This window comes from Salmo trutta, chromosome 1 (assembly GCF_901001165.1).
Source record: "Salmo trutta chromosome 1, fSalTru1.1, whole genome shotgun sequence".
Classification (NCBI taxonomy): Eukaryota; Metazoa; Chordata; class Actinopteri; order Salmoniformes; family Salmonidae; genus Salmo; species Salmo trutta.
The window spans coordinates 51,421,043-51,445,501 of NC_042957.1; the positions used below are offsets into that span (position 1 = coordinate 51,421,043).

Consider the following 24,459-nt stretch of genomic DNA (forward strand, 5'->3'; position numbering starts at 1 on the left):
TCAGACGGCCCCACCCATTTGAAAGTTCCATATTTCTGGTCTTTTTGAATGATTGATCGAAATGTCAGTTGGTGACAAGTCGTTTTCTAGGCCTTCATCAGGGGAATTGATAAGTTCTAACTGGACACTATTCAATGTGGATATTAGCCTATTTCATTCAATGAAACTACAGCTTTTTGTTTAACTCCACTGAAATACAATGCATGGAGCCTATATATTGTTACAATTGATTGTGAGACTGTGTTGGATAGGCATCGGCAACGTTTTGCTACCAGAACAAAACCTTTCCATCGATTTTTCCATCGAACCTTTTGAAGGTTACAGAATCACATAGACTATACTCACTCACCAATGAGTGCTGCAAAATTAGACCTTAATAGACCTTAATATTAGACCTTAATATTAGACCTTAATATTAGACTTAACTTTAATTGTAAAGAAAAATATTAAGGTATTAAGTGTTTCAAAAACCCTTTGTTGTTCAATCTATATGAAATAAATGCATGCATTGTTATGGCAACATTTTTACAAACGAAAGTATTATGTGCTAAGGTCATATGTTGGACATTACACAAATTGGCTCGGTTGCATAATTATAAAGTATAAAAAACATGAATCATGTCTTGGACAAATTCCCAATCAGAGGAGGAGCCGAGATAATATCGGGGTGTGCCGTCTCTCATGCCTCAATAAAAACAGCCTCTGAGTTTTCTATGCTCACAAGCTTCTTTTCTCAGCATCTTAATTTAAGTGGATAAACGGACAAGACGCAGCTATGAGTCTCTCAGCCAAGGACAAAGCCAACGTGAAGGCCATCTGGGGCAAGATCCTCCCTAAATCCGATGAGATTGGAGAACAGGCTCTTTCCAGGTAATTACATAACGATATAAATTCTAGACTAAGTACATGTAGGCTGTTGAAATTATTAGTGCAAAATGACTCAGTCAATTTGGAAGCTATAAACGCGTAGCCTTCACTCTTAGAAAAACAGGTGCTATCTGGAACCTAAAAGGGTTGTTCAGCTGTCTCCATAAGATAACCCTTTGAAGAACCCTTCTTGGTTTCAAGTAGAGACCCCTTTTGGTTCCAGGTAGAACCCATATTAGTTCCATGTGGAACCCTTTTCCCAGAGGCTTCTACCTGAAACACAAAGGGTTCTACTTGGAACAATAAAAGGCTCTAAGTGGAAACAAAAAGGGTTATCCTGTAGGACAGCCGAAGAACCCATTTGGATCCACTTTTTCTATGAGTGTATGTAGGCGAAAATAAGGTGCGGGAGCCCTGAACGAATGATTATTTAAGATTCATTTTGGCTCACCTGATTTCTAATGTCCACGACAGGATGCTCGTCGTCTACCCCCAGACCAAGGCCTACTTCTCCCACTGGACTTCCGTTGCCCCCGGTTCCGATCCAGTGAAGAAGCACGGCATCACCATCATGAATCAGATCGATGACTCTGTTGGACACTTGGACGACCTTTTTGGTTTCTTGACCAAGCTCAGTGAACTGCACGCCACCAAGCTGAGGGTGGACCCCACCAACTTCAAGGTAAGATCATTTAAAAAAATAACACTAAAAATATCTGAGTTTTTACCTGTGTAAATGTGAAATAATCTACTTCCCTTTTTCTTTGCAGATCCTGGCTCACAACCTGATTGTGGTCTTTGCCGCATACTTCCCTGCCGAATTCACCCCCGAGATCCACCTGTCCGTGGACAAGTTCCTGCAGCAACTGGCTCTGGCCCTGGCGGAGAAGTACCGCTAAACCGGAGTTCAGCTGTCAAGCTGTCATCCGAGGAATAATGTCCATCCAATATTGGCACACTGACAATAAACCTAACTGAAACTCATACCGAGGTGTTTGTTGTTTGTCATTTTAATTGTCTTACATTGTCTTGTGATTTATACTGTAGGCTATATTTGGATTATCTTGTAGAATGTATTTGTCAAGTCAAGTATAAAATAAAGTTAATAGCCTATTTCACAGTATTTCAAAGGCATCTCATAAAAATGATGCACTTCACAATAAATGTATATTCTTACTCCACCTTTGCATACACCTTGACCTTAATAAGTCCTAAATGAATGTGCCTGAGACCAATATGTTGTGCCCAGACATTACGGTCCATCATGGACGTTACCAGGACCTGGCTTTCAGGGCTTTAGCCCGCTATGAATTTGGGTCAGCCTTGAATCTTTTGCGCTGCTGCCATGGTTTAAAAAAGAGTGTAGTCAGCAGAATGCGCCACTTAGTTCATGGAGCTGTGGTTACTCGAAACCCTCGACGTCATCCAACAGTTATAATCAGGAGTGTAGTGCTGCGGGTGTACAGCGGAGCGACGCTCTGCCACTTCTTAAAATGGTGACGTGTCTCGCAAGATCACTTCATGATTAATTAGTATTCTACATAACAAACCGACAATAATAGCATGATAATGTCAGGCTACTGTTATACCAAAAACACCATGTCATTTCTTATGATAATTTAGGATGATTGTGCTGAAATGTTTTATTTTTTTTAATTCTCATGTGGTGGCTGTGTTGATTTACTCCGTATGTCCTAAAATGTGATTAGTTAGGCCGGTTAGCCACCCTTACATCGTTCAAGAAAGTCGAAATGCACTTTCCCATGAAACTGATTGGGATCAAATGGTTGGCATGCATGCAGCATGGACGTTTCACCTGTGCAACGTGAAGAATGATCATTATCATTGACAGTGATGATGGCCTAATTTATAATAAGGTAGGCCTAATTTGGTGTTTTAGCCACTTACAGTATGTGTAGGCATAGGCAATCATGCAGTTTGGATGATGCGTTGTATGTAGCCTACATTCTAGAATTATTTTATCCAATGATGGTATGTGTGGTTAACTGATAATTCCAGCACCGTTTTGATTGGACAGCATCACTGCGCTGCTTTGAGAGAAGGAACTCAGCTTGATAAATCAAGAAATCAATCAATGTCAGATTTTTGTTTTCACTGGATCTCCGTTTGGATATTTAGTTACAATTAGTCTGGGAAATGTTCTCATGGTCATTAGTCTAGTAACTGAAAGCAACGCAGATCTTCTATACGCACATACATTAGGCCTACTGTATAGCCTACCTGATGAGATTCCCTGATGTTTTCCTGAACTTTTCAATACCTTTCTGATGCATTTCAGTCATTTAGCCTACTGATGCGAATACACATTTTTACACTTTTCTCATAGGTTAGTCATTTGACGTATTTTTTACTGTTTAGAAATGTCATAAGGCCTACATCATTTCAACAACAATATAGCTGAAACCCCTATTGGCTTCATTGATTTACTGAGGCAACTTGCTGATAGATTATTTCAAATATTATTGTAACAGTAGGCCAACCTACACAATAACCTCATATGGCGTTACTGACCACAATCCATTGAATTATTAAGAAGTGTTAATTAATTGATTTGGCCTTGGGGAGAGCACAGCGCATGGAGGAAAACATAGCGCTACAGAAAGGGAAACTGGAAGTGATGCAGAGAAATTTGAATACATTTGCCAAATTATATAATTAGGTTGAGTATTTGTAAAATGTGAAACTTTCTGAAAATGTTTTTTGCAGAACACCTTACAGAATCCTCTCATTGTCTTAACCCCTGACACGATACCATTTTAAATAGCTTACAAACTCTTCTACACTATACAAAAGAAAAAATGAAGGGACCACATTTTTTAAGTCGATACTGGCAAATTGGGACACCTCGATTGGCAAAGTGGGACACTTAATTCGTTATTGTAAAGAAGGATAAATTAAAGAGTATGAGTAATTTCAACATTTTAATGATAAACTTCAATTATTCATACAAATTAAAAGATTATTTATTTATTTATTTTTGGGGATATTTTATTATGGATACGAATATAGCTAGGATTTTTTATGTTGGTGAGGTAATATCTTTCTAAGTAAAATGCAGCTATGCAATATTTTTCTAGCAAGCTAGCTGATAGCAGATTTGAGGAAATTTATGTTGTACATTTGATCCTATTTAAAAAAATGATTTCTGTTAAGAAATTCTGTATTTCATAATCCCCAGAAAAAAAATTCGGCATTAAAATGGCCTAGAGGAGGTTCCCAGTTTTACAGTAATAGTGTGTCCCAGTTTTACAGTAATAGTGTGTCCCAGTTTGACAGTATATATATAGGCGATTAGAATACTGCAACACTCCAAATGTCAATATTCTAAAAAGGTTGGGATAGAAACAAAACCATACACAGAGATACATACAAAGCTCTCCCTCGCCCTCCATTTGGCAAATCTGACCATAATTCTATCCTCCTGATTCCTGCTTACAAGCAACAATTAAGCAGGAATACCAGTGACTCGGTCAATATAAAGTGGTCAGATGAAGCAGATGCTAAACTACAGGACTGTTTTGCTAGCACAGACTGTAAAATGTTCTGGGATTCCTCCAATGGCATTGAGGAGTGCACCACATCAGTCACTGGCTTCATCAATAAGTGTATTGATGATGTCATCCCCACAGTGACTGTACGTACATACCCCAACCAGAAGCCATGGATTACAGGCAACATCCGCATTGAGCTAAAGGGTAGAGATGACGCTTTCAAGGAGCGGGACTCTAACCCAGAAGCTTATAAGAAATCCCGCTCTGACCTGCAACGAACCATAAAACAGGCAAAGAGTCAATACAGGACTAAGATCAAATCGTAATACACCGGCTCCGACGCACGTCAGACGTGGCAGGGCTTGCAAACTATTACAGACAACAAAGGGAAGCACAGCCGAGAGCTGCCCAGTGACACGAGCCTACCAGAAGAGCTAAATAACTTCTATGCTTGCTTCGAGGCAAGTAACACTGAAACATGCATGAGAGCATCAGCTCTTCCGGACGACTGTGTGATCACACTCTCCGCAGCTGATGTGAGTAAGACCTATAAACAAGTCAACATTCACAAGGCCTCAGGGCCAGACGTATTACTAGGATGTGTACTCTGAGCATGCGCTGACCAACTGGCAACTGTCTTCACTGACATTTTCAACCTCTATGTCTGAGTCTGTAATACCAACATATTTCAAGCAGACCCCCATAGTCCCTGTGCCCAAGAACACTAAGGTAACCAGCCTAAATGACTACCAACCCATAGTCCTCACGTCTGTAGCCATGAAGTGCTTTGAAAGGCTGGTCATGGCTCACATCAACACCATCATCCCAGAAACCCTAGACCCACTCCAATTTGCATACCGCACCAACAGATCCACAGATGATGCAATCTCTATTGCTCTCCACACTGCCCTTTCACACCTGGACCAAAGGGACACCTATGTGAGAATGCTATTCATTGACTACAGCTCAGCCTTCAACACCATAGTGCCCTCAAAGCTCATCACTAAGCGAAGGTCCCTGGGACTAAACACCTCCCTCTGCAACTGGATCCTGGACTTCCTGATGGGCCGCCCCCAGGTGGTAAGGGTAGGTAACAACACATCCGCCATGCTGATCCTCAAAACAAGGGCCCCTCAGGGGTGCATGCTCAGTCCCCTCCTGTACTCCCTGTTCACTAATGACTGCACGGCCAGGCACGTCTCCAACACCATCCTTAAGTTTGCTGATGACACAACAGTGGTAGGCCTGATCACCGACAACGACGAGACAGCCTATAGGGAGGAGATCAGAGACTTAGCCGTGTGGTGCAAGGACACCAACCTCTCCCTCAACGTGATCAAGACAAAGGAGATGATTGTGGACTACAGGAAAAGGAGGACTGAGCATGCCCCCATTCCCTGTAGGGGAGCAGGTTGAGAGCTTCAAGTTCCTTGGTGTCCACATCACCAACAAACAATCATGGTCCAAGCACACCAAGACAGTTATGAAGAAGGCATGACAAAACCTATTCTGCCTTAGGAGACTGGAAAGATTTGGCATGTGTCCTCAGATCCTCAAAAGGTTCTACATCTGCACCATCGAGAGCATCCTGACGGCTTGCATCACTGCCTGGTACGGCAACTGCTCAGCCTTCGACCGCAAGGGACTACAGAGAGAAGTGAGTACGGCCCAGTACATCACCGGGCCAAGCTTCCTGCCACCCAGGACCTCTATACCAGGCAGTATCAGAAGAAAGCCCTAAAAATGGTCAAAGACTCCAGATACCCTAGTCATAGACTGTTCTCTCTGCTACCGCACGGCAAGCGGTACCGGAGCTCCAACTCTAGGTCCAAGAGGCTTCTAAACAGCTTCCACCCCCAAGCCATAAGACTCCTGAACATCTAATTAAATGGCTGCTCAGACATTTACATTTTAGTCATTTAGCAGATGCTCTTATCCAGAGCGACTTACAGTAGTGAATGCATACATTGTTTTCCGTACTGGTCCCCCGTGGGAAACGAACCCAAAACGCTGGCGTTGCAAACACCATGCTCTACCAACTGAGCCTCACGGGTTGACCAAAGTTACCTCCTAACTCAAACTTTGGTGTTATGTAGGCCACACGGGTGGCTCAGTTGCATACTATTTGCATTGCCCCTCCCCCCTCCCTCTTCTATGCTGCTGCTACTCTCTGTTATCGTCTATGCATAGTCACTTTAATTGCCACACATTGACTCTGTACCGGTACCCCCTGTATATAGCCTCGCTATTGTTATTTTACTGCTGCTCTTTAATTATTTGTTACTTTTATTTCACACTTTAAGGTATTTTCTTAAAACTGCATTGTTGGTTAAGGGCTTGTAAGTAAGCATTTCACTATAATGTCTACACCTGTTGTATTCGGCGCATGTGACAAATAGAATTTGATTTGATTTGCAATCACTTTGATTTACAATTACATCCCATTACTAAATATGTTGTAATGAGACACTGAATATCCTTTCTTAGTTTTTATAACTTCAACATTATTTACCTCATGCCACACATTTTTAGCAAAAAAAAAAAGACACACCATCGGCCTCCATAATCCCACGACCTCAACTAAAGTGAGATGGTTTGGGATGAGTCGAACCGCAGAGTGAAGGTAAAGCAGTCAACGAGTGCTCAGCATATGTGGGAACTCCTTCAAGACAGTTGGAAAAGCATTCCAGGTGAAGCTGGTTCAGAGAATGCCAAGAGTGTGCAAAGCTGTCATCAAGGCAAAGGGTGGCTACTTTGAAGAATATGAAATATATTTTGATTTGTTTAACACTTTTTTGGTTACTACATGATACCATATGTGTTATTTGCTAGTTTTGATGTCTTCACTATTATCCTACAATGTAGAAAATAGTAAAAATAACAAAAATCCTTGAATGAGTACGTGTGTCCAAACTTTGAATTAATATTAGAGCTAATCATTCCAAGTCCACATAACTAATAACAACCTAATGGAAAATTACGTCCCTTAGATTTCAATGTGATAATTTGAGGTTAGTTAATTTATTGTATTTACAAAACACTTTTCATGTCCTTTTTTAAATGTTGAGGTGCCGGTTTTTGTTCAATAGTCTAGGTAACCATGTTGCTGGTAGCCTGTGTGATGAAATGATCCTTCACTTGATTGCAACTTGTGCATATGAACATCTTTGAGACAAGTCCAAAGGCTCTATTGAACAAGGACAACCATATCTACTAGAGTGATTGTGTGATCTGCAATCGGCTAAACACAAAGGCCACAATAATTGCTACAAAACATTGCTCCATTCATTTTTAGATCAGACAGCAGGCTCAAACAACCAATGACATCATTGGTTGAACTCTCCCAGGTTCAAAAATGAAATAAATACATAATTATGTAGTTTCCCTTTAAGGACAGACGTTCCGCTAGCGGAATCCCTAGCCAACAGCCAATGGCATCGCACGGCGCGAAATACAAAACCAACTAAAATACCACAATTCAATTTTCTCAAACAATCAACTATTTTACACCATTTTAAAGAGAAGACTCTCGTTAATCTAACCACATTGTCCGATTTCAAAAAGGCTTTACAGTGAAAGCAAAACATTAGATTATGTCAGGAAAGTACCCAAATAATCACACAGCCATTTTCAAAGCAAGCATATATGTCACAAAAACCAAAACCACAGCTAAATGCAGCACTAACCTTTGATGATCTTTATCAGACGACACTGCTAGGACATTATGTTATACAATACATGCATGTTTTGTTCAATCAAGTTCATATTTATATCAAAAACCAGCTTTATACATTAGCATGTGATGTTCAGAACTAGCATACCCACCGCAAACTTCCGGTGAATTTACTAAATTACTCACAATAAACGTTCACAAAAAACATAACAATTACTTTAAGAATTATAGATACAGAACTCCTTTATGCAATCGCGGTGTCAGATTTTAAAATATATTTTCGGCGAAAGCACATTTTGCAATATTCTGAGTAGATAGCTCGGCCATCACAGGCTAGCTAATTTGACACCCACCAAGTTTGGTTCTCACTAAACTCAGAATTACTATAAGAAAAATTGGATTACCTTTGCTGTTCTTCGTCAGAATGCACTCCCAGGACTTCTACTTCAACAACAAATGCTGTTTTGGTTCGAAATAATCCATAGTTATATTAAAATAGCTCCGTTTTGTTCGTGCGTTGAGGTCACTATCCGAAGGGTGACGCGCGAGCGCATTTCGTGACAAAAAAAATCCAAATATTCCATTACCGTACTTCGAAGCATGTCAAACGCTGTTTAAAATAAATTTTTATGCTATTTTTCTCGTAAAATAGTGATAATATTCCAACCGGGCGACGTTGTATTCATTCAAAGACTGAAAGAAAAAATGGAGTAGTCTCGTGGACATGCATCTCCAGTGTCACTGTCCCCAGGCAGGCCAGTAACAAACAGAGCTGCTGTACTTAGCCCAGAGACTGCAGACCTCTCATTCCACTTTCTGGTGCCTTCTGAGAGCCAATGGAAGCCTTAGACAATGTCATGTTACAGCACAGATGCTGTATTTTCGATAGAGAGTCTACAGAAGGACAATAAATTGTCAGACAGGGCACTTCCTGTATGGAATCTTCTCAGGTTTTGGCCTGCCATATGAGTTCTGTTATACTCACAGACACCATTCAAACAGTTTTAGAAACTTTTGAGTGTTTTCTATCCAAATCTACAAATTATATGCATATTCTCGTTTCTGGGCAGGAGTAGTAACCAGATTAAATCGGGTACGTTTTTTATCCAGCCGTGAAAATACTGCCCCCTATCCCAAACAGGTTAAAAACAAACACTATAGATTAATAATATTACATTGTATTGTATTGTATTACACACTCTAAACTTATTCCACGGATCCCTTGGACAAAATTAGTTTAATCTGTTGTTAGAAATACTGATTTTGAGATATGTCTGCGGAACCCCGCAGTACCTCCATGGACCACACTGGTTTGGCTTGATCCTCTGTTCCATATCTGGCCTACAGAAGCTCCGCGACATGAACGTGAGCTCTCATGCAGTAAGTTCTGAGTTCTCTGGTGTGCCCATAGAGAATGATAGAGGCCTCTAGTTGCCAAAAGGATGTTTAAGTATGGGCAGCGCCGTTGAGGGCTTCCACCATGCTTCTGCCATTTTAAAGTAGGCCTAGTCAAAGTAGGCAACTGGGTGGGGATTCCTATGGGCTGTAGGCTCAATGGCGCTGCTGTCACAGAGGCTAAAATGGCACAGATATAAAGAGTCCTCTATCTATATCTATGAGTGTGCCTCTTTGATAACTCCATGGTGTGCTTAGGTATCTGTTATATGAAAGGTTGAGAGTGCCCTCTGCTGGAGATTTGATTGAGGGGGGAAATTATCCAGGAACTGCTACCAATAAAAAGAAAGCTCCACAAAGTTCCCGTATTGTACACATTTCTGACCATATTTCAACTCTACTAATATGGAACTTATTAGGCCTATGAGAAACATGAAACGTGTCGTATTGGCTATTGAGGATCATTATTGTCAGTTTGCACTTGCCCACGAACTTACTTTAGTATCCTGTAATCGTCCTTTATTGAAATTAGAGTGTTCTTAAATATCCATAGGCCTATACCCTACAGGCCCAATAGGCACAATCAATAAAGGAAGAGAATATGTCTAACTCCAAATCCTCCTTGCCAGTTTCCGGTCTATAACGATATGTTGCTATGAGTTAAATCATATTCAAGTGAGTGTGGTACTTGGGGCCCTTGATAAAGTCATCGGCACTATGGACTTTACCAAGTACCAAGACATTTTAGCCAAAACCCTGGTTGCCTCTGCCAAGAGGTTGACATTTGGCCACAAGTGGATCTTACAGCAAGACAATAACCCCAAGCACACATCAAAATCCATAAAGAAATGGTAAATTGACCACAAAATCAATATCAGTCTCGGGACTTGAACCCCATTGAAAACCTGTGGTTTGAATTAAAGAGGGCAGTCCATATGTGCAGATGAAGGAGATCAATGATCTGGAAATATTCTATATGGAGGAACGGTCTAAGCTAAGAGGACCAATGTGTTCTCCAATCTCATTAAACATTTGAGAAAAAGGCTAATTGTCGCTATCCTCGGAAGGGGAGGGTGCTGGGGTACTGAAAACGGGGATGCCAATCATTTTGACCCCTAGATTTTTATATGTTTTATTACTTGTATACTCTTTCTCTGAGCAATTATATTAGTAGGCCTATAAGATGAGGGAAAAAAGAAGAAACCGCATACTGCTCTTGCTAATATCACTGCTCTTTATTAAGCTTTACCTCTCGGCCTCAAGGCCTTGGTGAACTAGAGATAGCTCAGATGTGAACTAGAGATAGCTCAGATGTGAACAAGAGATAGCTCAGATGTGAACTAGAGATAGCTCAGATGTGAACTAGAGATAGCTCAGATGTGAACAAGAGATAGCTCAGATGTGAACTAGAGATAGCTCAGATGTGAACTAGAGATAGCTCAGATGTGAACTAGAGATAGCTCAGATGTGAACTAGAGATAGCTCAGATGTGAACTAGAGATAGCTCAGATGTGAACTAGAGATAGCTCAGATGTGAACTAGAGATAGCTCAGATGTGAACTAGAGATAGCTCAGATGTGAACTAGAGATAGCTCAGATGTGCGAGTGCCTGATCAATTTGGAATATTAGTAGGCCTATAAAATAATATAATTGTCCCATTTTAGCATACAATGTAGCTCAGTATTTGTATTATTTATTTTATACAGTATTTTGTGCACATCTTTATCAAATCAAATTGTATTTGTCACATGCGCAGAATACAACAGGTGTTAACTTTACCGAGAAATGCTTACTTACGAGCCCTTTCCCAACAATGCAGAGAAAAATGTAAGAAAATGTAAGAAAAATGTAAGAAAAATGGGTGCCAATCACTTGGTCAAAAGTAAACCTTTCCATTCACATTATATTATCTCAGTAAAATCTGTGACGCTTGGCTTTACAGCCTACTAACATGACCCCACCCATCGCTGTCTTTAGGGAGGAGTGTACTTTAAAAACGCTGCTCAAACAAAGTCTACGTGCACAGGATTCCTTAACCTCCATTAAGAACCCTGTCAAAGGAACCTCATAGCCAGCAACATGGTTGAGTGGACAGACTTTGAGCGCGCCACAATCCAAAGCATCTTCTCAAAGATGGACTACGATGACGTGGGCCCCGCGGCTCTTTCCAGTTAGGCTACCGTTTATACCCTATTTGATGTAAGCGTTATTGTGCCTTAAACACGGTGGCTTACAAATTATTGGAATTAGTCATGTTGTTAACGGTTTTCAAGACGGGTTATTATTTGACATAAGCGCGTAATTTACGCGTAATACACATCTCCAAACGACAAAATCATTTATTTCTGTACGTTGAGTGTATGCATATATCACAACGCCGCTGCCATCCAGGGAAACACAATGGTCGCCGTTCACGGAAAGACCGTCCTGCACGGACTGGACCGGGCTGTCAAGAACATGGATGACATCAAGGCCACCTACGCAGAGCTGAGCGTGCTGCACTCCGAGAAACTACACGTGGATCCCGACAACTTCCGGGTAAAGTTAAATGTTCGACTTCACACAAGGTACTTGCCTATCTATTAAAATAGTGTGCTAGAATACGTTTTCTTACATGTCCATTTGCTCCTTTCTTTTGCAGCTGCTGGCTGACTGCCTTACTATTGTTGTTGCTGCGAGAATGGGTGCTGAGTTCACCGCTGATGTCCAGGGTGCTTTCCAGAAGTTCCTGGCTGTCGTGGTGAGCTCCCTGGGCAAACAGTACCACTAGAGCCCCTCCACTCAGAGACGGACGACCATCAGAGGACCAACAAGCTCAGAGGACCAACAAGCTCAGAGGACCAATAAGCTCAGAGGACCAACAAGCTCAGAGGACCAACACACTCAGAGGACCAATAAGCTCAGAGGACCAACAAGCTCAGAGGACCAACAAGCTCAGAGGACCAACAAGCTCAGAGGACCAACAAGCTCAGAGGACCAACACACTCAGAGGACCAATAAGCTCAGAGGACCAACAAGCTCAGAGGACCAACAAGCTAAGAGGACCAACAAGCTAAGAGGACCAACAAGTTCAGAGGACCAACAAGCTCAGAGGACCAACAAGCTCAGAGGACCAACAAGCTCAGAGGACCAACAAGCTAAGAGGACCAACAAGTTCAGAGGACCAACAAGCTAAGAGGACCAACAAGCTCAGAGGACCAACAAGCTCAGAGGACCAACACGCGCTGATTATTTGTTTAGAGGCACATGTTGTTCCTTCTACTAAAGCAAATAAAATCAGCAAATTAATATTTTTTATCTGTGCCTTATTTTTCTTGCATGAACATCAATATGGTGGCACATATGGTAGACTACTGCATTATGAACTAAGTGTGTAAATATTTCCACCTTGTTAATCAGATATTGATAATGTGCAATATATACAAATATATAGCAAATAACTAAAATATTGTCCAATTAATCACACGGACATGCTACATTAGCCGTGCATGAACTAACCAAATGCAACTAATAAATACAACCTTGTGTTTAATGGTGTAGAATTGATACAATACGTTTAAATGATATCAGGATTGCAATGATTAATTCCTGTTCAAACTCACAATCATCTAATTCATAAAAGTTGAAGAGAACTTTTCAGAACAGATCTGGTATTCAATGTTAGGTTCATGTATTAGTGTGGCAAGAAATTGTTGAGTGATCGAGAGTTTAAACCCAGACTCCCTAGTTGCTACATCGATTTGGGGAATGAATAATATATACCCATTGATTCTTAAAGAATATAACTTGTAAATGTCTCATGAGCTCAGTTCAACTGTCGTACCCCATCAGAACCCAACATATAAGCTTGTTTTACTCTTTTACTCAGTTTGCAAACAAATTAAATGTAAACAGACACTGTATAGCCTCATAACATGGTTAAAACTATCATTTTTGATATCATGGATAGTCAGTCCTTGCATCCATAGCTCTGTCTATGATTTTGAGAGTGGTCACATTTCTCCAGGCCCATCCCTCAGCTGTTTACCTAAACAGACCATGCTTTGTTATTGTTTCAATTAAGGATTCTAGCTTTAACCAGATCAACATGAGATACATTTTTATTTATTAATAACAATAAATCAGTTAGTCAAAAGAACCCTATAAAATACAAAATATATTTATTAGAGGAACCTCCTGTCCTTGACGACTTTGAGTTTAGGAAATTGTATTAATAAATACTAACAATTCATTCCTAAAATTTGTTTTATAATAATAATAAAAATTATATATATATATATATCATTTTTATTTTTATAATTGTTTTATAATATATTTTAGCCCTTAATTAGCCTACTTATATAATATATACTATTCTGTTATATTATATTATTCTGTTAAATATATTATTCTGTTATAATAAATACTATCAATATATAATTAGCCTACTTATATAATATATATTATTCTGTTATATCAAATCGTTTTTTCCATTTTGTTTATGTGGTCCTATGTCAAATAGTTTGTTCAATCTTGTTTATCAGTAGCAAGTTCTAAGCGAGCCGTTTGATTAATCTATAGGCTACTATTTAAACTTTGTTCCCCTTCTCTGATTTAGTTTTTTTACTTTTTAAACTTTTACTGCTAAGTTCTCTGAGGACCGCTTTTTGTGTAAATGTTTTGCATGTAGTCTCCATTTTCTATATGAATACCTTTTTGCGTTTCGATGTCTTTCAGACTTGCAAACAGCAACATATTCAATCACATCAGGTCATGTGCTCTACAACACAACTCATTAAAAACCCAAGTAAAGACCAAAAAACGTAATTATGCGCGTTTGAACATTTAATAATATTTTAGAACAATACAGAGCTGAGCACAGTGCTGATCAATGCTGCAATCCGTCTGGTCTGATGCCTTCTGTCCACATCTTATCGGTACTTCTCAGACAGAGCCCGGCCCACCGCGGCCAGGAACTTGTCCATGGCCACATGAGCTTCCGGGTTGAATTCATTGGGGAACAAGACAGCCAGCACCACCAAGATGTTGTGGGACAGGATCTACAGGACGAAAGGAATGGAAATTAGTACGCTACATGTTTTAATAGGCTATTTTATTTAATAATCTACGTTGTCCATTTTACTGTAAAGAGTACCCGACATATTTGAAATGCATTTTAACTATACATTTTGATTTGGTGTCAACGGTAAACAAATGATTATAAATAATGCTGTGACTGTCCTGACCTTGAAGTTGGCGGGATCGACACGCAGCTGGAAGGCGTGCAGCTCGCTGAGGGCGAGGAGACCGGCGCTGAGGTCGTCGATGTTGGCCACGGCTAAACTGATGCCTCCCATGATGGTCCCACCGTGCTTCCTGACTGGGGCAGAGCCGGGGCTCAGGTCCTTCCAGTGGGAGAAGTAGGTCTTGGTCTGGGGGTACACAACCAGCATCCTGCACCGGAAGAAAAAGACACGTCAAGAAAGATGAAACGCTAACACCAAACAGTCTACATTTTTACTTCAAAAACAGCTATAAGATTAGCAGCACGACAGCCATTACCGAGACAGAGCATCGCAGCCGATGTCCTCAGCCTTGCCGGACACCTTGGCCCAGAAGGCCTTGACCATTTTCTTGTCCTTAGCGGTGAGACTCATGGTTGTCGTTTAAGACGATGCTGGAGTAGAAGTTCAGTGATGAGCTCTTACAAACCAAGGCTTTTTATATTAGCCGCGAGCCCCACCCAAAGCAGACCCACCTCCAAGATAAACAAGACACAACATCTCTTTTGTTAATGTTCAATAGGCACAATCCCTCACAAGTTATTTCATTGATTTGCTTATTGTACTGGACAAAAACACAAGTTGGTACAATCCTCCATACAAGACTTACAAAGACATTGTTAGCACCTTCTGAGCAACACACAATATCAAACATAAAACACACAGGGTAGAGATGGATAAAAAAACATGAAAAAATACATGATTATCACAGTCATTGAAGTCTACAAAGTTATTTAGTATTAGAGATGTGTTGAGTTTTTTTAATGCTGGTAGTTTTTACAAGGGACTCAGTCATTTCCATATTTTATTTCAATACAAAATAATTCAATATTCGTTTATTTATTTATTTCTCACTCTGGCTTTATGGTATTCACCCATTAAAGAGAAAAGTCTAATTGTATTGTCAATAGCTGAATTGCCTGTATCATAAGTAAGGAATAGAAGCCTGTATTCAGAAATATGGAAAAGTTGACCGTAGAGATGCATTATTCCAAAATAGATTGGAATAGTGCAAATCTAAAAATAAATATTAAATGGGTCGACCTTACTAGCACAGAATGAACATAGAGCTGAAATATCAATTCATTTGATTAGAAATGTATTACAAGGATAAAAAATAAGAAATATCTTAGTAGACTATTTAATATATCTTAGTAATATATTAATATCGTAGTTATATCTTACTAATATCTGACTATAGGCGTACACAGAGATAGTTGAAAAATGTTTCTCAGACAAAGTAATTGAATCCCCACCAAGTGTAATTAATGTGCAATAGACCTATAACTTCAGATAGTAGGCATATTACACATGTATTTGCATGTGTTGAGAATTGTATATTTCCCCACTATTTTGGGCTTATTTTTGTTCATATTTCTAATAATGTTAATGTAATAATTGTTATGGAACTTAATACTTAAATGAATGATTTCATAATTGATTTTAGGACAGTATGTTATTGTCAAATTGTTTTTAAACATATATGTTAAATAGTCAACCTTCACGTTATTATCTGAGTAAAATCTGTGAGTCTTGGCTTATACAGCCCACTACCATGACCCCACCCATGACTGTCTTTAGGGAGGAGTGTTCCGATCCTTTTAAAAACGCTGCTCAAACGAAGACCAAGTGTATACGATTCGTTAGCCTCTGTGAAAGAAACTTCAACAGCTCCCAACATGGTTCAGTGGACAGACTTTGAGCGCGCCACCATTCAGAGCGTCTTCGAGAAGATGGACTACGATGTCGTAGGCCCCGCGGCTCTTTCCAGGTAGTGCGTTTAAAACTGTGGTCTACAAATTATTGGAATTATTCATGTTATTATATTGTTATTATATTAGCATGCGCTTGTTATTATGATTTTCAAGATGAATTCGTATTTCATCATTGATTTCCATAAGATATGTGTGTATGCAGATATCACGTTTCTGTCATTCTTGACTGTTTATTATTTCTACAGGTGTCTGGTCGTGTACCCCTGGACCCAGAGGTATTTCGGTAACTTTGGAAACCTGTACAACGCCGCTGCCATCCAGGGAAACCCAATGGTCGCCGCTCACGGAAAGACCGTCCTGCACGGACTGGACCGGGCTGTCAAGAACATGGATGACATCAAGGCCACCTACGCAGAGCTGAGCGTGCTGCACTCCGAGAAACTACACGTGGATCCCGACAACTTCCGGGTAAAGTTAAATGTTCGACTTCACACAAGGTACTTGCCTATCTATTAAAATAGCGTGCTAGAATGCGTTTTCTTACATGTCCATTTGCTCCTTTCCTTTGCAGCTGCTGGCTGACTGCCTTACTATTGTTGTTGCTGCGAGAATGGGTGCTGAGTTCACCGCTGATGTCCAGGGTGCTTTCCAGAAGTTCCTGGCTGTCGTGGTGAGCTCCCTGGGCAAACAGTACCACTAGAGCCCCTCCACTCAGAGACGGACGACCATCAGAGAACCAACAAGCTCAGAGGACCAACCAGCTCAGAGGACCAACAAGCTCAGAGGACCAACAAGCGCTGATCATTTGTTTAGAGGCACATGTTGTTCCTTCTACTAAAGCAAATAAAATCAGCAAATTAATATTTTTTATCTGCGCCTTTTTTTTCATACATGAACATCAATACGGTGGCACATATAGCAGACTAATAGGTCTAATATGGTAATATGATAGGCTGGGGGTGTGAATATCGCAAAAACCTTGTTAACCAGATATGGATAATGTGCAATATATATACAAATATTTAGCAAATGAAAACATTTTTTTTGCAATTAATAGACTGACATGACATTAGCTGTGCATGAGCGAACCATATAATGAAGACAAACGTGTGTCCAATGATGCAGCATTGAGTCAAATAAGAGCAGAGCTGCAATGATAAATTCCTGTTCAATTACACACAATCGTCATTCATAAAGGTTCAACATAACTTTTCAGAACATATCTGTTATTCAATGTTTGGTTGATGTATTAGTGTGGCAAGGGATTGTTGAATGGTCGAGAGGTTAACCAGATCAAAATGATATACATTTTCACCTTTATTTAACTACGCAAGTCCGTTAAGAACACATTTTTGTTTTCAATGACGGCCTAGGAACAGTGGGTTAACTGTCTTGTTCAGGGGCAGAACAACAGATTTTTACTTTGTCAGCTCGGGGATTCGAAGTTGCAACCTTTTGGTCACTAGTCCAACGCTCTAACCACTAGGCTACCCTGCCACACCATTTACGAATAATAATAAATCAATTGGTCTATAGAACCCTATAAAATACTAAATACATTTATGAGAGGCACCTCCTGTCATGGCCAGCTTTGGAGCCATGATAACCGTACAAAAAGTGTTCAGATAGGAATCTATTAAAGTCATTAATAATAGATTATTCAATCAATGGATTAATCAACCAATAATCTTAAGAAATTCAACAAGATATACTGTCTGTGTATTTCATTTGACATCATGTATAAATGCAACATGTAACTTTTCACATTTTATGAAAACTTAACCACATTGGTTTATAAAAATGCATTAACAATATGTTACAATTCTAGCATGATCAGCAAAACTACTAGGTTATGTTTTACACGTTATATACGTTGTGATGTGTATAGGAAATGTTCTTAGGAAATATTAAGTGTATAGGAAATGTAATTAAGAAATAATATCAAGCCATTCATAATATATATATATATTTATACGTCCTTAATTAGCCTAATCATCTAATATATATTATTTTTGTATATCAAATAGTTTTTGTTTATGTGGTCCTATGTCAAATAGTTTGTTCAATCTTGTTTATCAATAGCAAGTCCTAAGCGAGCCATTTGATTAATCTATGGGCTACTATTTAAACTTTTTAAACTTTTACTGCTCACTTCTCATGAATAATAGACTGATGAATCAATTAATTAATCAACCAATATTGCTAAGAAATTAAACAAGATATACTGTGTATTTCATTTCAAATAGTGTAAAATTCGACGTTTAACTGTTGACATTTTATGGAAACTGAACCACATTGGTTCATAAAAATAAATGAATAATATGTTACAAATATAGCATGATCAGCCAATCAAAATCATTAGGCTGTTTTACGTTTTAGTATTATAGATCATATCTGCTTATAATCTATTCATAATATTTACAAATAATATGTTGGTAGTCTATCAAATCCTTTTTCGATGGTGTTTACAAGCATTTCGCTACACACGAAATAACATCTGCTAAACATGTGTATGTGACAAATATCATTTGATTTGTTTGTATGTCAAATTGTTTGTTCAATCTTGTTTTTCAATAGCAAGTTCGAAGAGGGCTATTTAATTATTCTATAGGCTACTGCCGGTATTTGTACTTTGAATTTATCGTTACCCCTTTTATATTATTAGACTACCTACGAAACTGTTTTGCGTTGCCTAAGTTTTCTTTAAGAATGCGTTTTAGCATTTCGTCACGATTTTGAGAAATAGTTATTTCAGACTTAAAAATAGCAACGCATTTCATCATATCAAGTTCAGACGCTACAACACGACTCATTAAAAAGCAAAGTAAAGACCAGATAACGTGGTTATGTGCGTTTGAACATTTATTCATAATTTAGAACAAGACAGATCATCGACCACATGCTGCCATATGTCTGATCTGATCATGCCCCACAGTTTATCTGTACTTTTCGGCCAGAGCCAGGGCCAGGGCGGCCAGGAACTTGTCCACGGACACATGAACCTCTGGGGTGAAGTCGCGGCGAACAAAATGGCCAGCACCACCAATATGTTGTGGGACAGGATCTACAAGAGGAAATACATGGAAATGAGTTCGTATGCATCTTTAATGTAGGCTATTTTAGCCTATGTTGTCTATTTTACTGTAAAACGTAGCCGATTGAAATGTTAAAAAATATTTGGCTGGATCTATACGCAGCTGGAAGGCGTGCAGCTCGCTGAGGGTGAGGAGACCTGCGGTGAGGTCGTCGATCTTGGCCACGGCTTCACCGACGCCTCCCATGATGGTCTTACCATGCTTCCTGACCAGGGCAGAACCGGGGCACAGGTCCGGCCAGTGGGAGAAGTATGTCTTGGTCTGGGGGTACACCACCAGCATTCTGCACGGGAGGAAAAATACATCTCCAGATTTAAGGCTAGCTAACACCAAATTGTATATTCTAAAAGAACAATATAGCAGTTGGATAATTCCATTACCTAGAAAGAGCATCGCATCCGACGTCCTCAGCCTTGCCGGACACCTTGGCCCAGAAGGCCCTGACCACCGCCTTGTCCTTGCCTACATAGGCCCATGCAGTCATCTCGGTTTTATCCTTCACTTGATTGTAACAATTGCAAATACTTTGGCAACTTCGTATTTTTTGTCGACTTCGTTCTGAAGTTATCGGCAGTCACAGTCAGACAGATGAAACAAGACCCTGCTTAGTAAAATATCGTATTTTGGTATTGGCAGATTGGGTGAAAAAAAGAGAAAATACTATAATTTGACCCATTTACTTGGATAACATAATAGTTATCGAATATGAGTTCATCAGGTTTTTTGCTCAAAAGTAATAGTCTAAGTGAACCAATATAAAAGGAAGTATCTAAAAACGATATCTGGAAATATACTGTACAGTATCCATTAATGTGTTTTCAAAATGATTAAATTACTTTTCTAACCTCGTCGTTAGGTCGTAAATAAAGTAATACATAGGTTGTGGAGATGAGGATAGGAGGCTCATGACTTTGCAGATCTTGAATAACTTACATCAAGATCAAGATTTTTTTTTTCTCCGTACTGGTCCCCCGTGGGAATCAAACCCATAACGCCAGGGTTGTGGGTTTGATTCCCACGGGGGACCAGTACGGAGAAAAAAATGTATGAAATGTATGCATTCACTACTGTAAGTCGCTCTGGATAAGAGCGTCTGCTAAATGACTAAAATGTAAATGTAAATGTATCACTCAATAAACGTATTTCTTTAGCTACTATCTATAGAATGGCTTTTGCGTAAAATTACATGAATGGAGAGAACGTAATTGAATTTAAAATATACTTTGCGACGTATTAAGTATAATTAGTCAAATAAATATATATATATATTTTTTTTTACTGATGGTGTAGTTATTTATTTGGCCATATTGGGGGACAGGCTTGTGGGGCCAACATATGACAGAGGTTTCGTTTGGTATATGTCATATATATTTGATGCGTAATTATCGTGAACAATGGGTTATAATTGGAATAATCATTTTGTATGATTTTATATGAGCGAGACTGATTTAGATTGACTGAAGTGAATAAATTGATTTCTAATCCTGACCCCGCAATTGATTAATGTCAAAAAAATGATTTACTTATCAGTTAATACCATGTTGACAAATACATTCAACGTAAGGAGATGATTGTTGCCAAGAAAAGGGTGTTTCTAATGGCTTATCAGAACAAGGCAACCAAATGGAGCTTTTACGCAGAGGGTGGAACTCATTCAGAACGGAAAGATAAAACGTGAGCCTATACTTCCCTGATAAGCAGCCCTTTAGCTCGGTCCCTTTCAAGAAAGTCAACATCTTTCTGTCTACCACATTTTGCAGTGACTGGTGGTCATTTCCAATCTTTGTTATAGTAATTCACGAAGCAAGCAATGAATAATATAAACCTACTGTTAACTACACTTTACGTCTTCATGGTGCTTTTATAAGGTACTAATAAAACAGCCACATATTACCGGTGTGAAACTTTTCCATAAGTCGACCTCCGTTGCCGTTTGGGCATTTGGCAGAACTATGAATATATGGTGTTGGTCGATAAGACCAGCTGACTGGCAAGGAATGATAGATTACCATTAACGTTTTGCGGACCTTTGATGTCGTTTTTGGAATGAATCCTCTACATTGTATTCGTCCATTGGGTCGGAGGGATTCAATATAAATGAAAAAGCTCCAGTGACCGACACTGACAGATCTCACAGATCAGACACACAACACCTTCAACATGGATGACTGGACAGTTGAAAAGCGGAAGCTCATCATAGAGACCTGGGGAAAAATCAACGTCAAAAGTGGTCGGACCCCATGCTTTGAGAAGGACGGCGAATAATAATGAAAGGAAATAAAATATATTGATAATATATCATTTTACTTTTCTAGTCTTGTTTTATATGTGTGCGCAATTCTATGGATTCATTGGATTAAATTGATTAATTTATATTATGTATCTTATAATGTAATTTGTATTTTGCAGGTGTCTTATTGTATATCCATGGACTCAGAGGTACTTTGGAACCTTTGGAGACTTAAACAGCGCAGCGGCTATCGTGGGCAATAAAAGGTTGCCAAACATGGCATCACTGTGCTGAACGGCCTGGATTGAGCTGTGCAGAATATGGATGACATCAAGAACACCTACGCCGAGCTGAGCGTTCTGCACTCTGAGAAACTTCATGTGGATCCCGACAACTTCAGGGTAAGATTTTGGAGTTGAAAAGACGTGTAAATATGAGTACTAATGGACGTGCCTAAAACAAATTAACAATACGTTTTTCCTCATTGATTTACATCCAAGATAATATTGTTCTTGCAAATAAATGACTAACGTTTCAATCGTTTCCTTTTCCTAAGTGCTGGGCGACTGTCTCACCATTGTTCTGGCCTGCCAGATGGGGCGCGCCTTCACGCCAGACGTCCAAGCCGCCTGGCAGAAGTTCCTGACCGTGGTCGTCTCTGCGCTGGGCAGACTGTACCACGAGAGACCTGTTCTATTATTTTATTATAGAAGACATTTTGTATGAACAATAAAATATATTGTTAAGTACACGTCCATGCTCTTCACTTTACTCTGTTTGAGGGGGCAGTAAAATAGGAGCCATTACAAAATGTAGCCAAGCCTACTTTAACTCTTATGCCGTTGGCCTAAGTGAGATTGAGAAACCTCTCTTTGACGCTGAGGTCACGAGAGAGAGATTTGGTAAAACATCACATGCAGCAACGAGCTCTTATCAACGGAATAATCAATATATTCCTCAGTATTATGTTATTATAGTAATTATATCAAAACATTCCTTGTTTTCTAATACACTACCGTAGGAAAAGTAAGGTAGTCTGTCATGTTGCCCAGGTTAACTTTTACCTGCCTCAGGTAGGCGGAATTTGCATATACAGTAGCTTTCAAATATTTTGACACACCTACTCATTCAAGGGTTTTACTTAAAAAAATATATTTTCTACATCAAAATTATGAATTAACACACATGGAATCATGTAGTAACAAAAAAGTGTTAAACAAATCAAAATATATTTTAGATTTTAGATTCTTCAAAGAGCCACCGTTTGCCTTGATGACAGGTTTCAACACACTTCGCTTTTCCAACAGTCTTGAAGGAGTTCCCACATATGCTGAGCACTTGTTGGCTGCTTTTCATTCACTCTGCGATCCAACTCATCCCAAAACATCTCAATTGGGTTGAGGTTGGATGATTGTGGAGGCCAGGTCATCTGACGCAGCACTCCATCACTCTCCTTCTTGGTCAAATAGCCCTTACACAGCCTGGAGGTGTGTTGGGTCATTGTACTGTTGAAAAACAAATGGTACTCCCACTAAGCGCAAAACACATGGGATGGAGTATCGCTGCAGAATGCTGTAGTAGCCATGCTGGTTAAGTGTGCCTTGAATTCTAAATAAATCACTGACAGTGTCACCAGCAAAGCACCCCCACACCCTCACACCTCCTCCTCCATGCTTCACGGTGGAAACCACAGATGTAGAGATCATGCGTTCACCTACTCTGCATCTCAGAAAGACACGGCGGTTGGAACCAAAAATCTCACATTTGGACTCATCAGACCAAAGGACAGATTTCCACCAGTCTAATGTCCATTGCTCGTGTTTCTTGGCCCAATCATGTCTCTTCTTCTTATTGGTGTCCTTTAGTAGTGGTTTCTTTGCAGCAATTCAACCATGAAGGCCTGATTCACACAGTGTCTTCTGAACAGTTAATGTTGAGATGTCTGTTGATTTGTTTAACACGTTTTTGGTTACTACATGATTCCATTTGTGTTATTTCGTAGTTTTGATGTCTCCACTATTATTTTACAACTGTCACTCCCTGATTTGTTTCACCTGTCCTTGTGATTGTCTCCACCTCCTCCAGGTGTCGCTTATTTTCCCCAGTGTATTTATCCCCGTGTTTCCTGTCTCTCTGTGCCAGTTCGTCTTGTATGTTTTCAAGTCAACCAGCGTGTTTTTCCCTGTGCTCCTGTTTTCTATTCTCTTTTTCTAGTCTTCCCGGTTTTGATTCTTGCCTGTTTTTTCTGGACTCCGTACCTGCCTGCCTGACCCTTCTGCTTGCCCTGACATCGAGCCTGTCTGCCACTCTGTACCTCTTGGACTCAGAATCTGGTTTTGACCTTTTGCCTGTCCACGACCATTCTGTTGCCTACTCCTTTTGGATAGAAATAAACTACAAAGACTCTAACTATCTGCCTCCTGTGTCTGCATCTGGGTCTCGCCTTGTGCCCTTTATAACAACGTAAAAAAATAAAGAAAAACCCTGGAATGAGTAGGTGTGTCCAAACCTTTTACTGGTACTGTAGCTGAACGTTGGCATTCCAAATGGGTTTGAAGAGCAACGTGCTTAATGTTCGGAAAAGCACCTGAATTACTCAACGGCACTATTTAAACAAGACGACCCAAGAGGACTTTAACATTATTATAACATATCATTACAACACATTAGGAAGTGTGTAGCGTTATCATTAGGCATGGTGCTGGATTCA

General features: G+C 39.7%; 4 protein-coding genes, 1 long non-coding RNA gene and 1 pseudogene across 5 annotated transcripts; 4 read left to right on the forward strand and 2 right to left on the reverse strand.

The window, feature by feature from the left end:
* The first annotated feature begins 699 nt into the window (after positions 1-699).
* Positions 700-1,851, forward strand: LOC115199010 (hemoglobin subunit alpha-4). The gene is made up of 3 exons (XM_029761498.1): positions 700-870; positions 1,342-1,549; positions 1,638-1,851. The coding sequence occupies exons 1-3, from the start codon at positions 776-778 to the stop codon at positions 1,764-1,766; spliced, it is 432 nt and encodes a 143-aa protein (XP_029617358.1). The 5' UTR covers positions 700-775; the 3' UTR covers positions 1,767-1,851.
* Positions 1,852-11,494: 9,643 nt separating this feature from the next.
* LOC115194294 (hemoglobin subunit beta-like) lies at positions 11,495-12,742 on the forward strand. Its single transcript, XM_029753939.1, has 3 exons — positions 11,495-11,618; positions 11,772-11,986; positions 12,090-12,742. The coding sequence occupies exons 1-3, from the start codon at positions 11,528-11,530 to the stop codon at positions 12,216-12,218; spliced, it is 435 nt and encodes a 144-aa protein (XP_029609799.1). The 5' UTR covers positions 11,495-11,527; the 3' UTR covers positions 12,219-12,742.
* A 1,512-nt stretch (positions 12,743-14,254) lies between these two features.
* Positions 14,255-15,100, reverse strand: LOC115199016 (hemoglobin subunit alpha-1). The gene is made up of 3 exons (XM_029761512.1): positions 14,990-15,100; positions 14,674-14,881; positions 14,255-14,487 (listed from the first exon to the last, which is right to left on the reverse strand). The coding sequence occupies exons 1-3, from the start codon at positions 15,082-15,084 to the stop codon at positions 14,359-14,361; spliced, it is 432 nt and encodes a 143-aa protein (XP_029617372.1). The 5' UTR covers positions 15,085-15,100; the 3' UTR covers positions 14,255-14,358.
* Positions 15,101-16,338: 1,238 nt separating this feature from the next.
* LOC115199003 (hemoglobin subunit beta) lies at positions 16,339-17,213 on the forward strand. The gene is made up of 3 exons (XM_029761487.1): positions 16,339-16,480; positions 16,670-16,892; positions 16,996-17,213. Exons 1-3 carry the CDS (start codon positions 16,389-16,391, stop codon positions 17,122-17,124), a joined length of 444 nt encoding a protein of 147 aa, XP_029617347.1. The 5' UTR covers positions 16,339-16,388; the 3' UTR covers positions 17,125-17,213.
* Positions 17,214-19,320: 2,107 nt separating this feature from the next.
* LOC115199023 (hemoglobin embryonic subunit alpha-like) lies at positions 19,321-20,217 on the reverse strand (annotated as a pseudogene).
* Positions 20,218-21,986: 1,769 nt separating this feature from the next.
* LOC115199028 (uncharacterized) lies at positions 21,987-22,500 on the forward strand. Its single transcript, XR_003879338.1, has 2 exons — positions 21,987-22,150; positions 22,306-22,500. It is a non-coding gene; the product is annotated as an uncharacterized LOC115199028 (long non-coding RNA).
* Positions 22,501-24,459: the final 1,959 nt, after the last annotated feature.

Bases quoted from the DNA above. Each gene is read 5' to 3' on its own strand.
- LOC115199016 (XM_029761512.1), bottom strand. From the start codon at position 15,084: ATGAGTCTCACCGCTAAGGACAAGAAAATGGTCAAGGCCTTCTGGGCC. The intron at 14,882-14,989 runs GTAATGGCTGTC...CTTCCGGTGCAG, and splicing joins GGCTGCGATGCTCTGTCTCG to GATGCTGGTTGTGTACCCCC. The intron at 14,488-14,673 runs GTCAGGACAGTC...TTCGTCCTGTAG, and splicing joins TCGATCCCGCCAACTTCAAG to ATCCTGTCCCACAACATCTT.
- LOC115199003 (XM_029761487.1), top strand. From the start codon at position 16,389: ATGGTTCAGTGGACAGACTTTGAGCGCGCCACCATTCAGAGCGTCTTC. The intron at 16,481-16,669 runs GTAGTGCGTTTA...TTATTTCTACAG, and splicing joins GGCCCCGCGGCTCTTTCCAG to GTGTCTGGTCGTGTACCCCT. The intron at 16,893-16,995 runs GTAAAGTTAAAT...TTTCCTTTGCAG, and splicing joins TGGATCCCGACAACTTCCGG to CTGCTGGCTGACTGCCTTAC.
- LOC115194294 (XM_029753939.1), top strand. From the start codon at position 11,528: ATGGTTGAGTGGACAGACTTTGAGCGCGCCACAATCCAAAGCATCTTC. The intron at 11,619-11,771 runs GTTAGGCTACCG...AATACACATCTC, and splicing joins GGGCCCCGCGGCTCTTTCCA to CAAACGACAAAATCATTTAT. The intron at 11,987-12,089 runs GTAAAGTTAAAT...TTTCTTTTGCAG, and splicing joins TGGATCCCGACAACTTCCGG to CTGCTGGCTGACTGCCTTAC.
- LOC115199010 (XM_029761498.1), top strand. From the start codon at position 776: ATGAGTCTCTCAGCCAAGGACAAAGCCAACGTGAAGGCCATCTGGGGC. The intron at 871-1,341 runs GTAATTACATAA...TGTCCACGACAG, and splicing joins GGAGAACAGGCTCTTTCCAG to GATGCTCGTCGTCTACCCCC. The intron at 1,550-1,637 runs GTAAGATCATTT...TTTTCTTTGCAG, and splicing joins TGGACCCCACCAACTTCAAG to ATCCTGGCTCACAACCTGAT.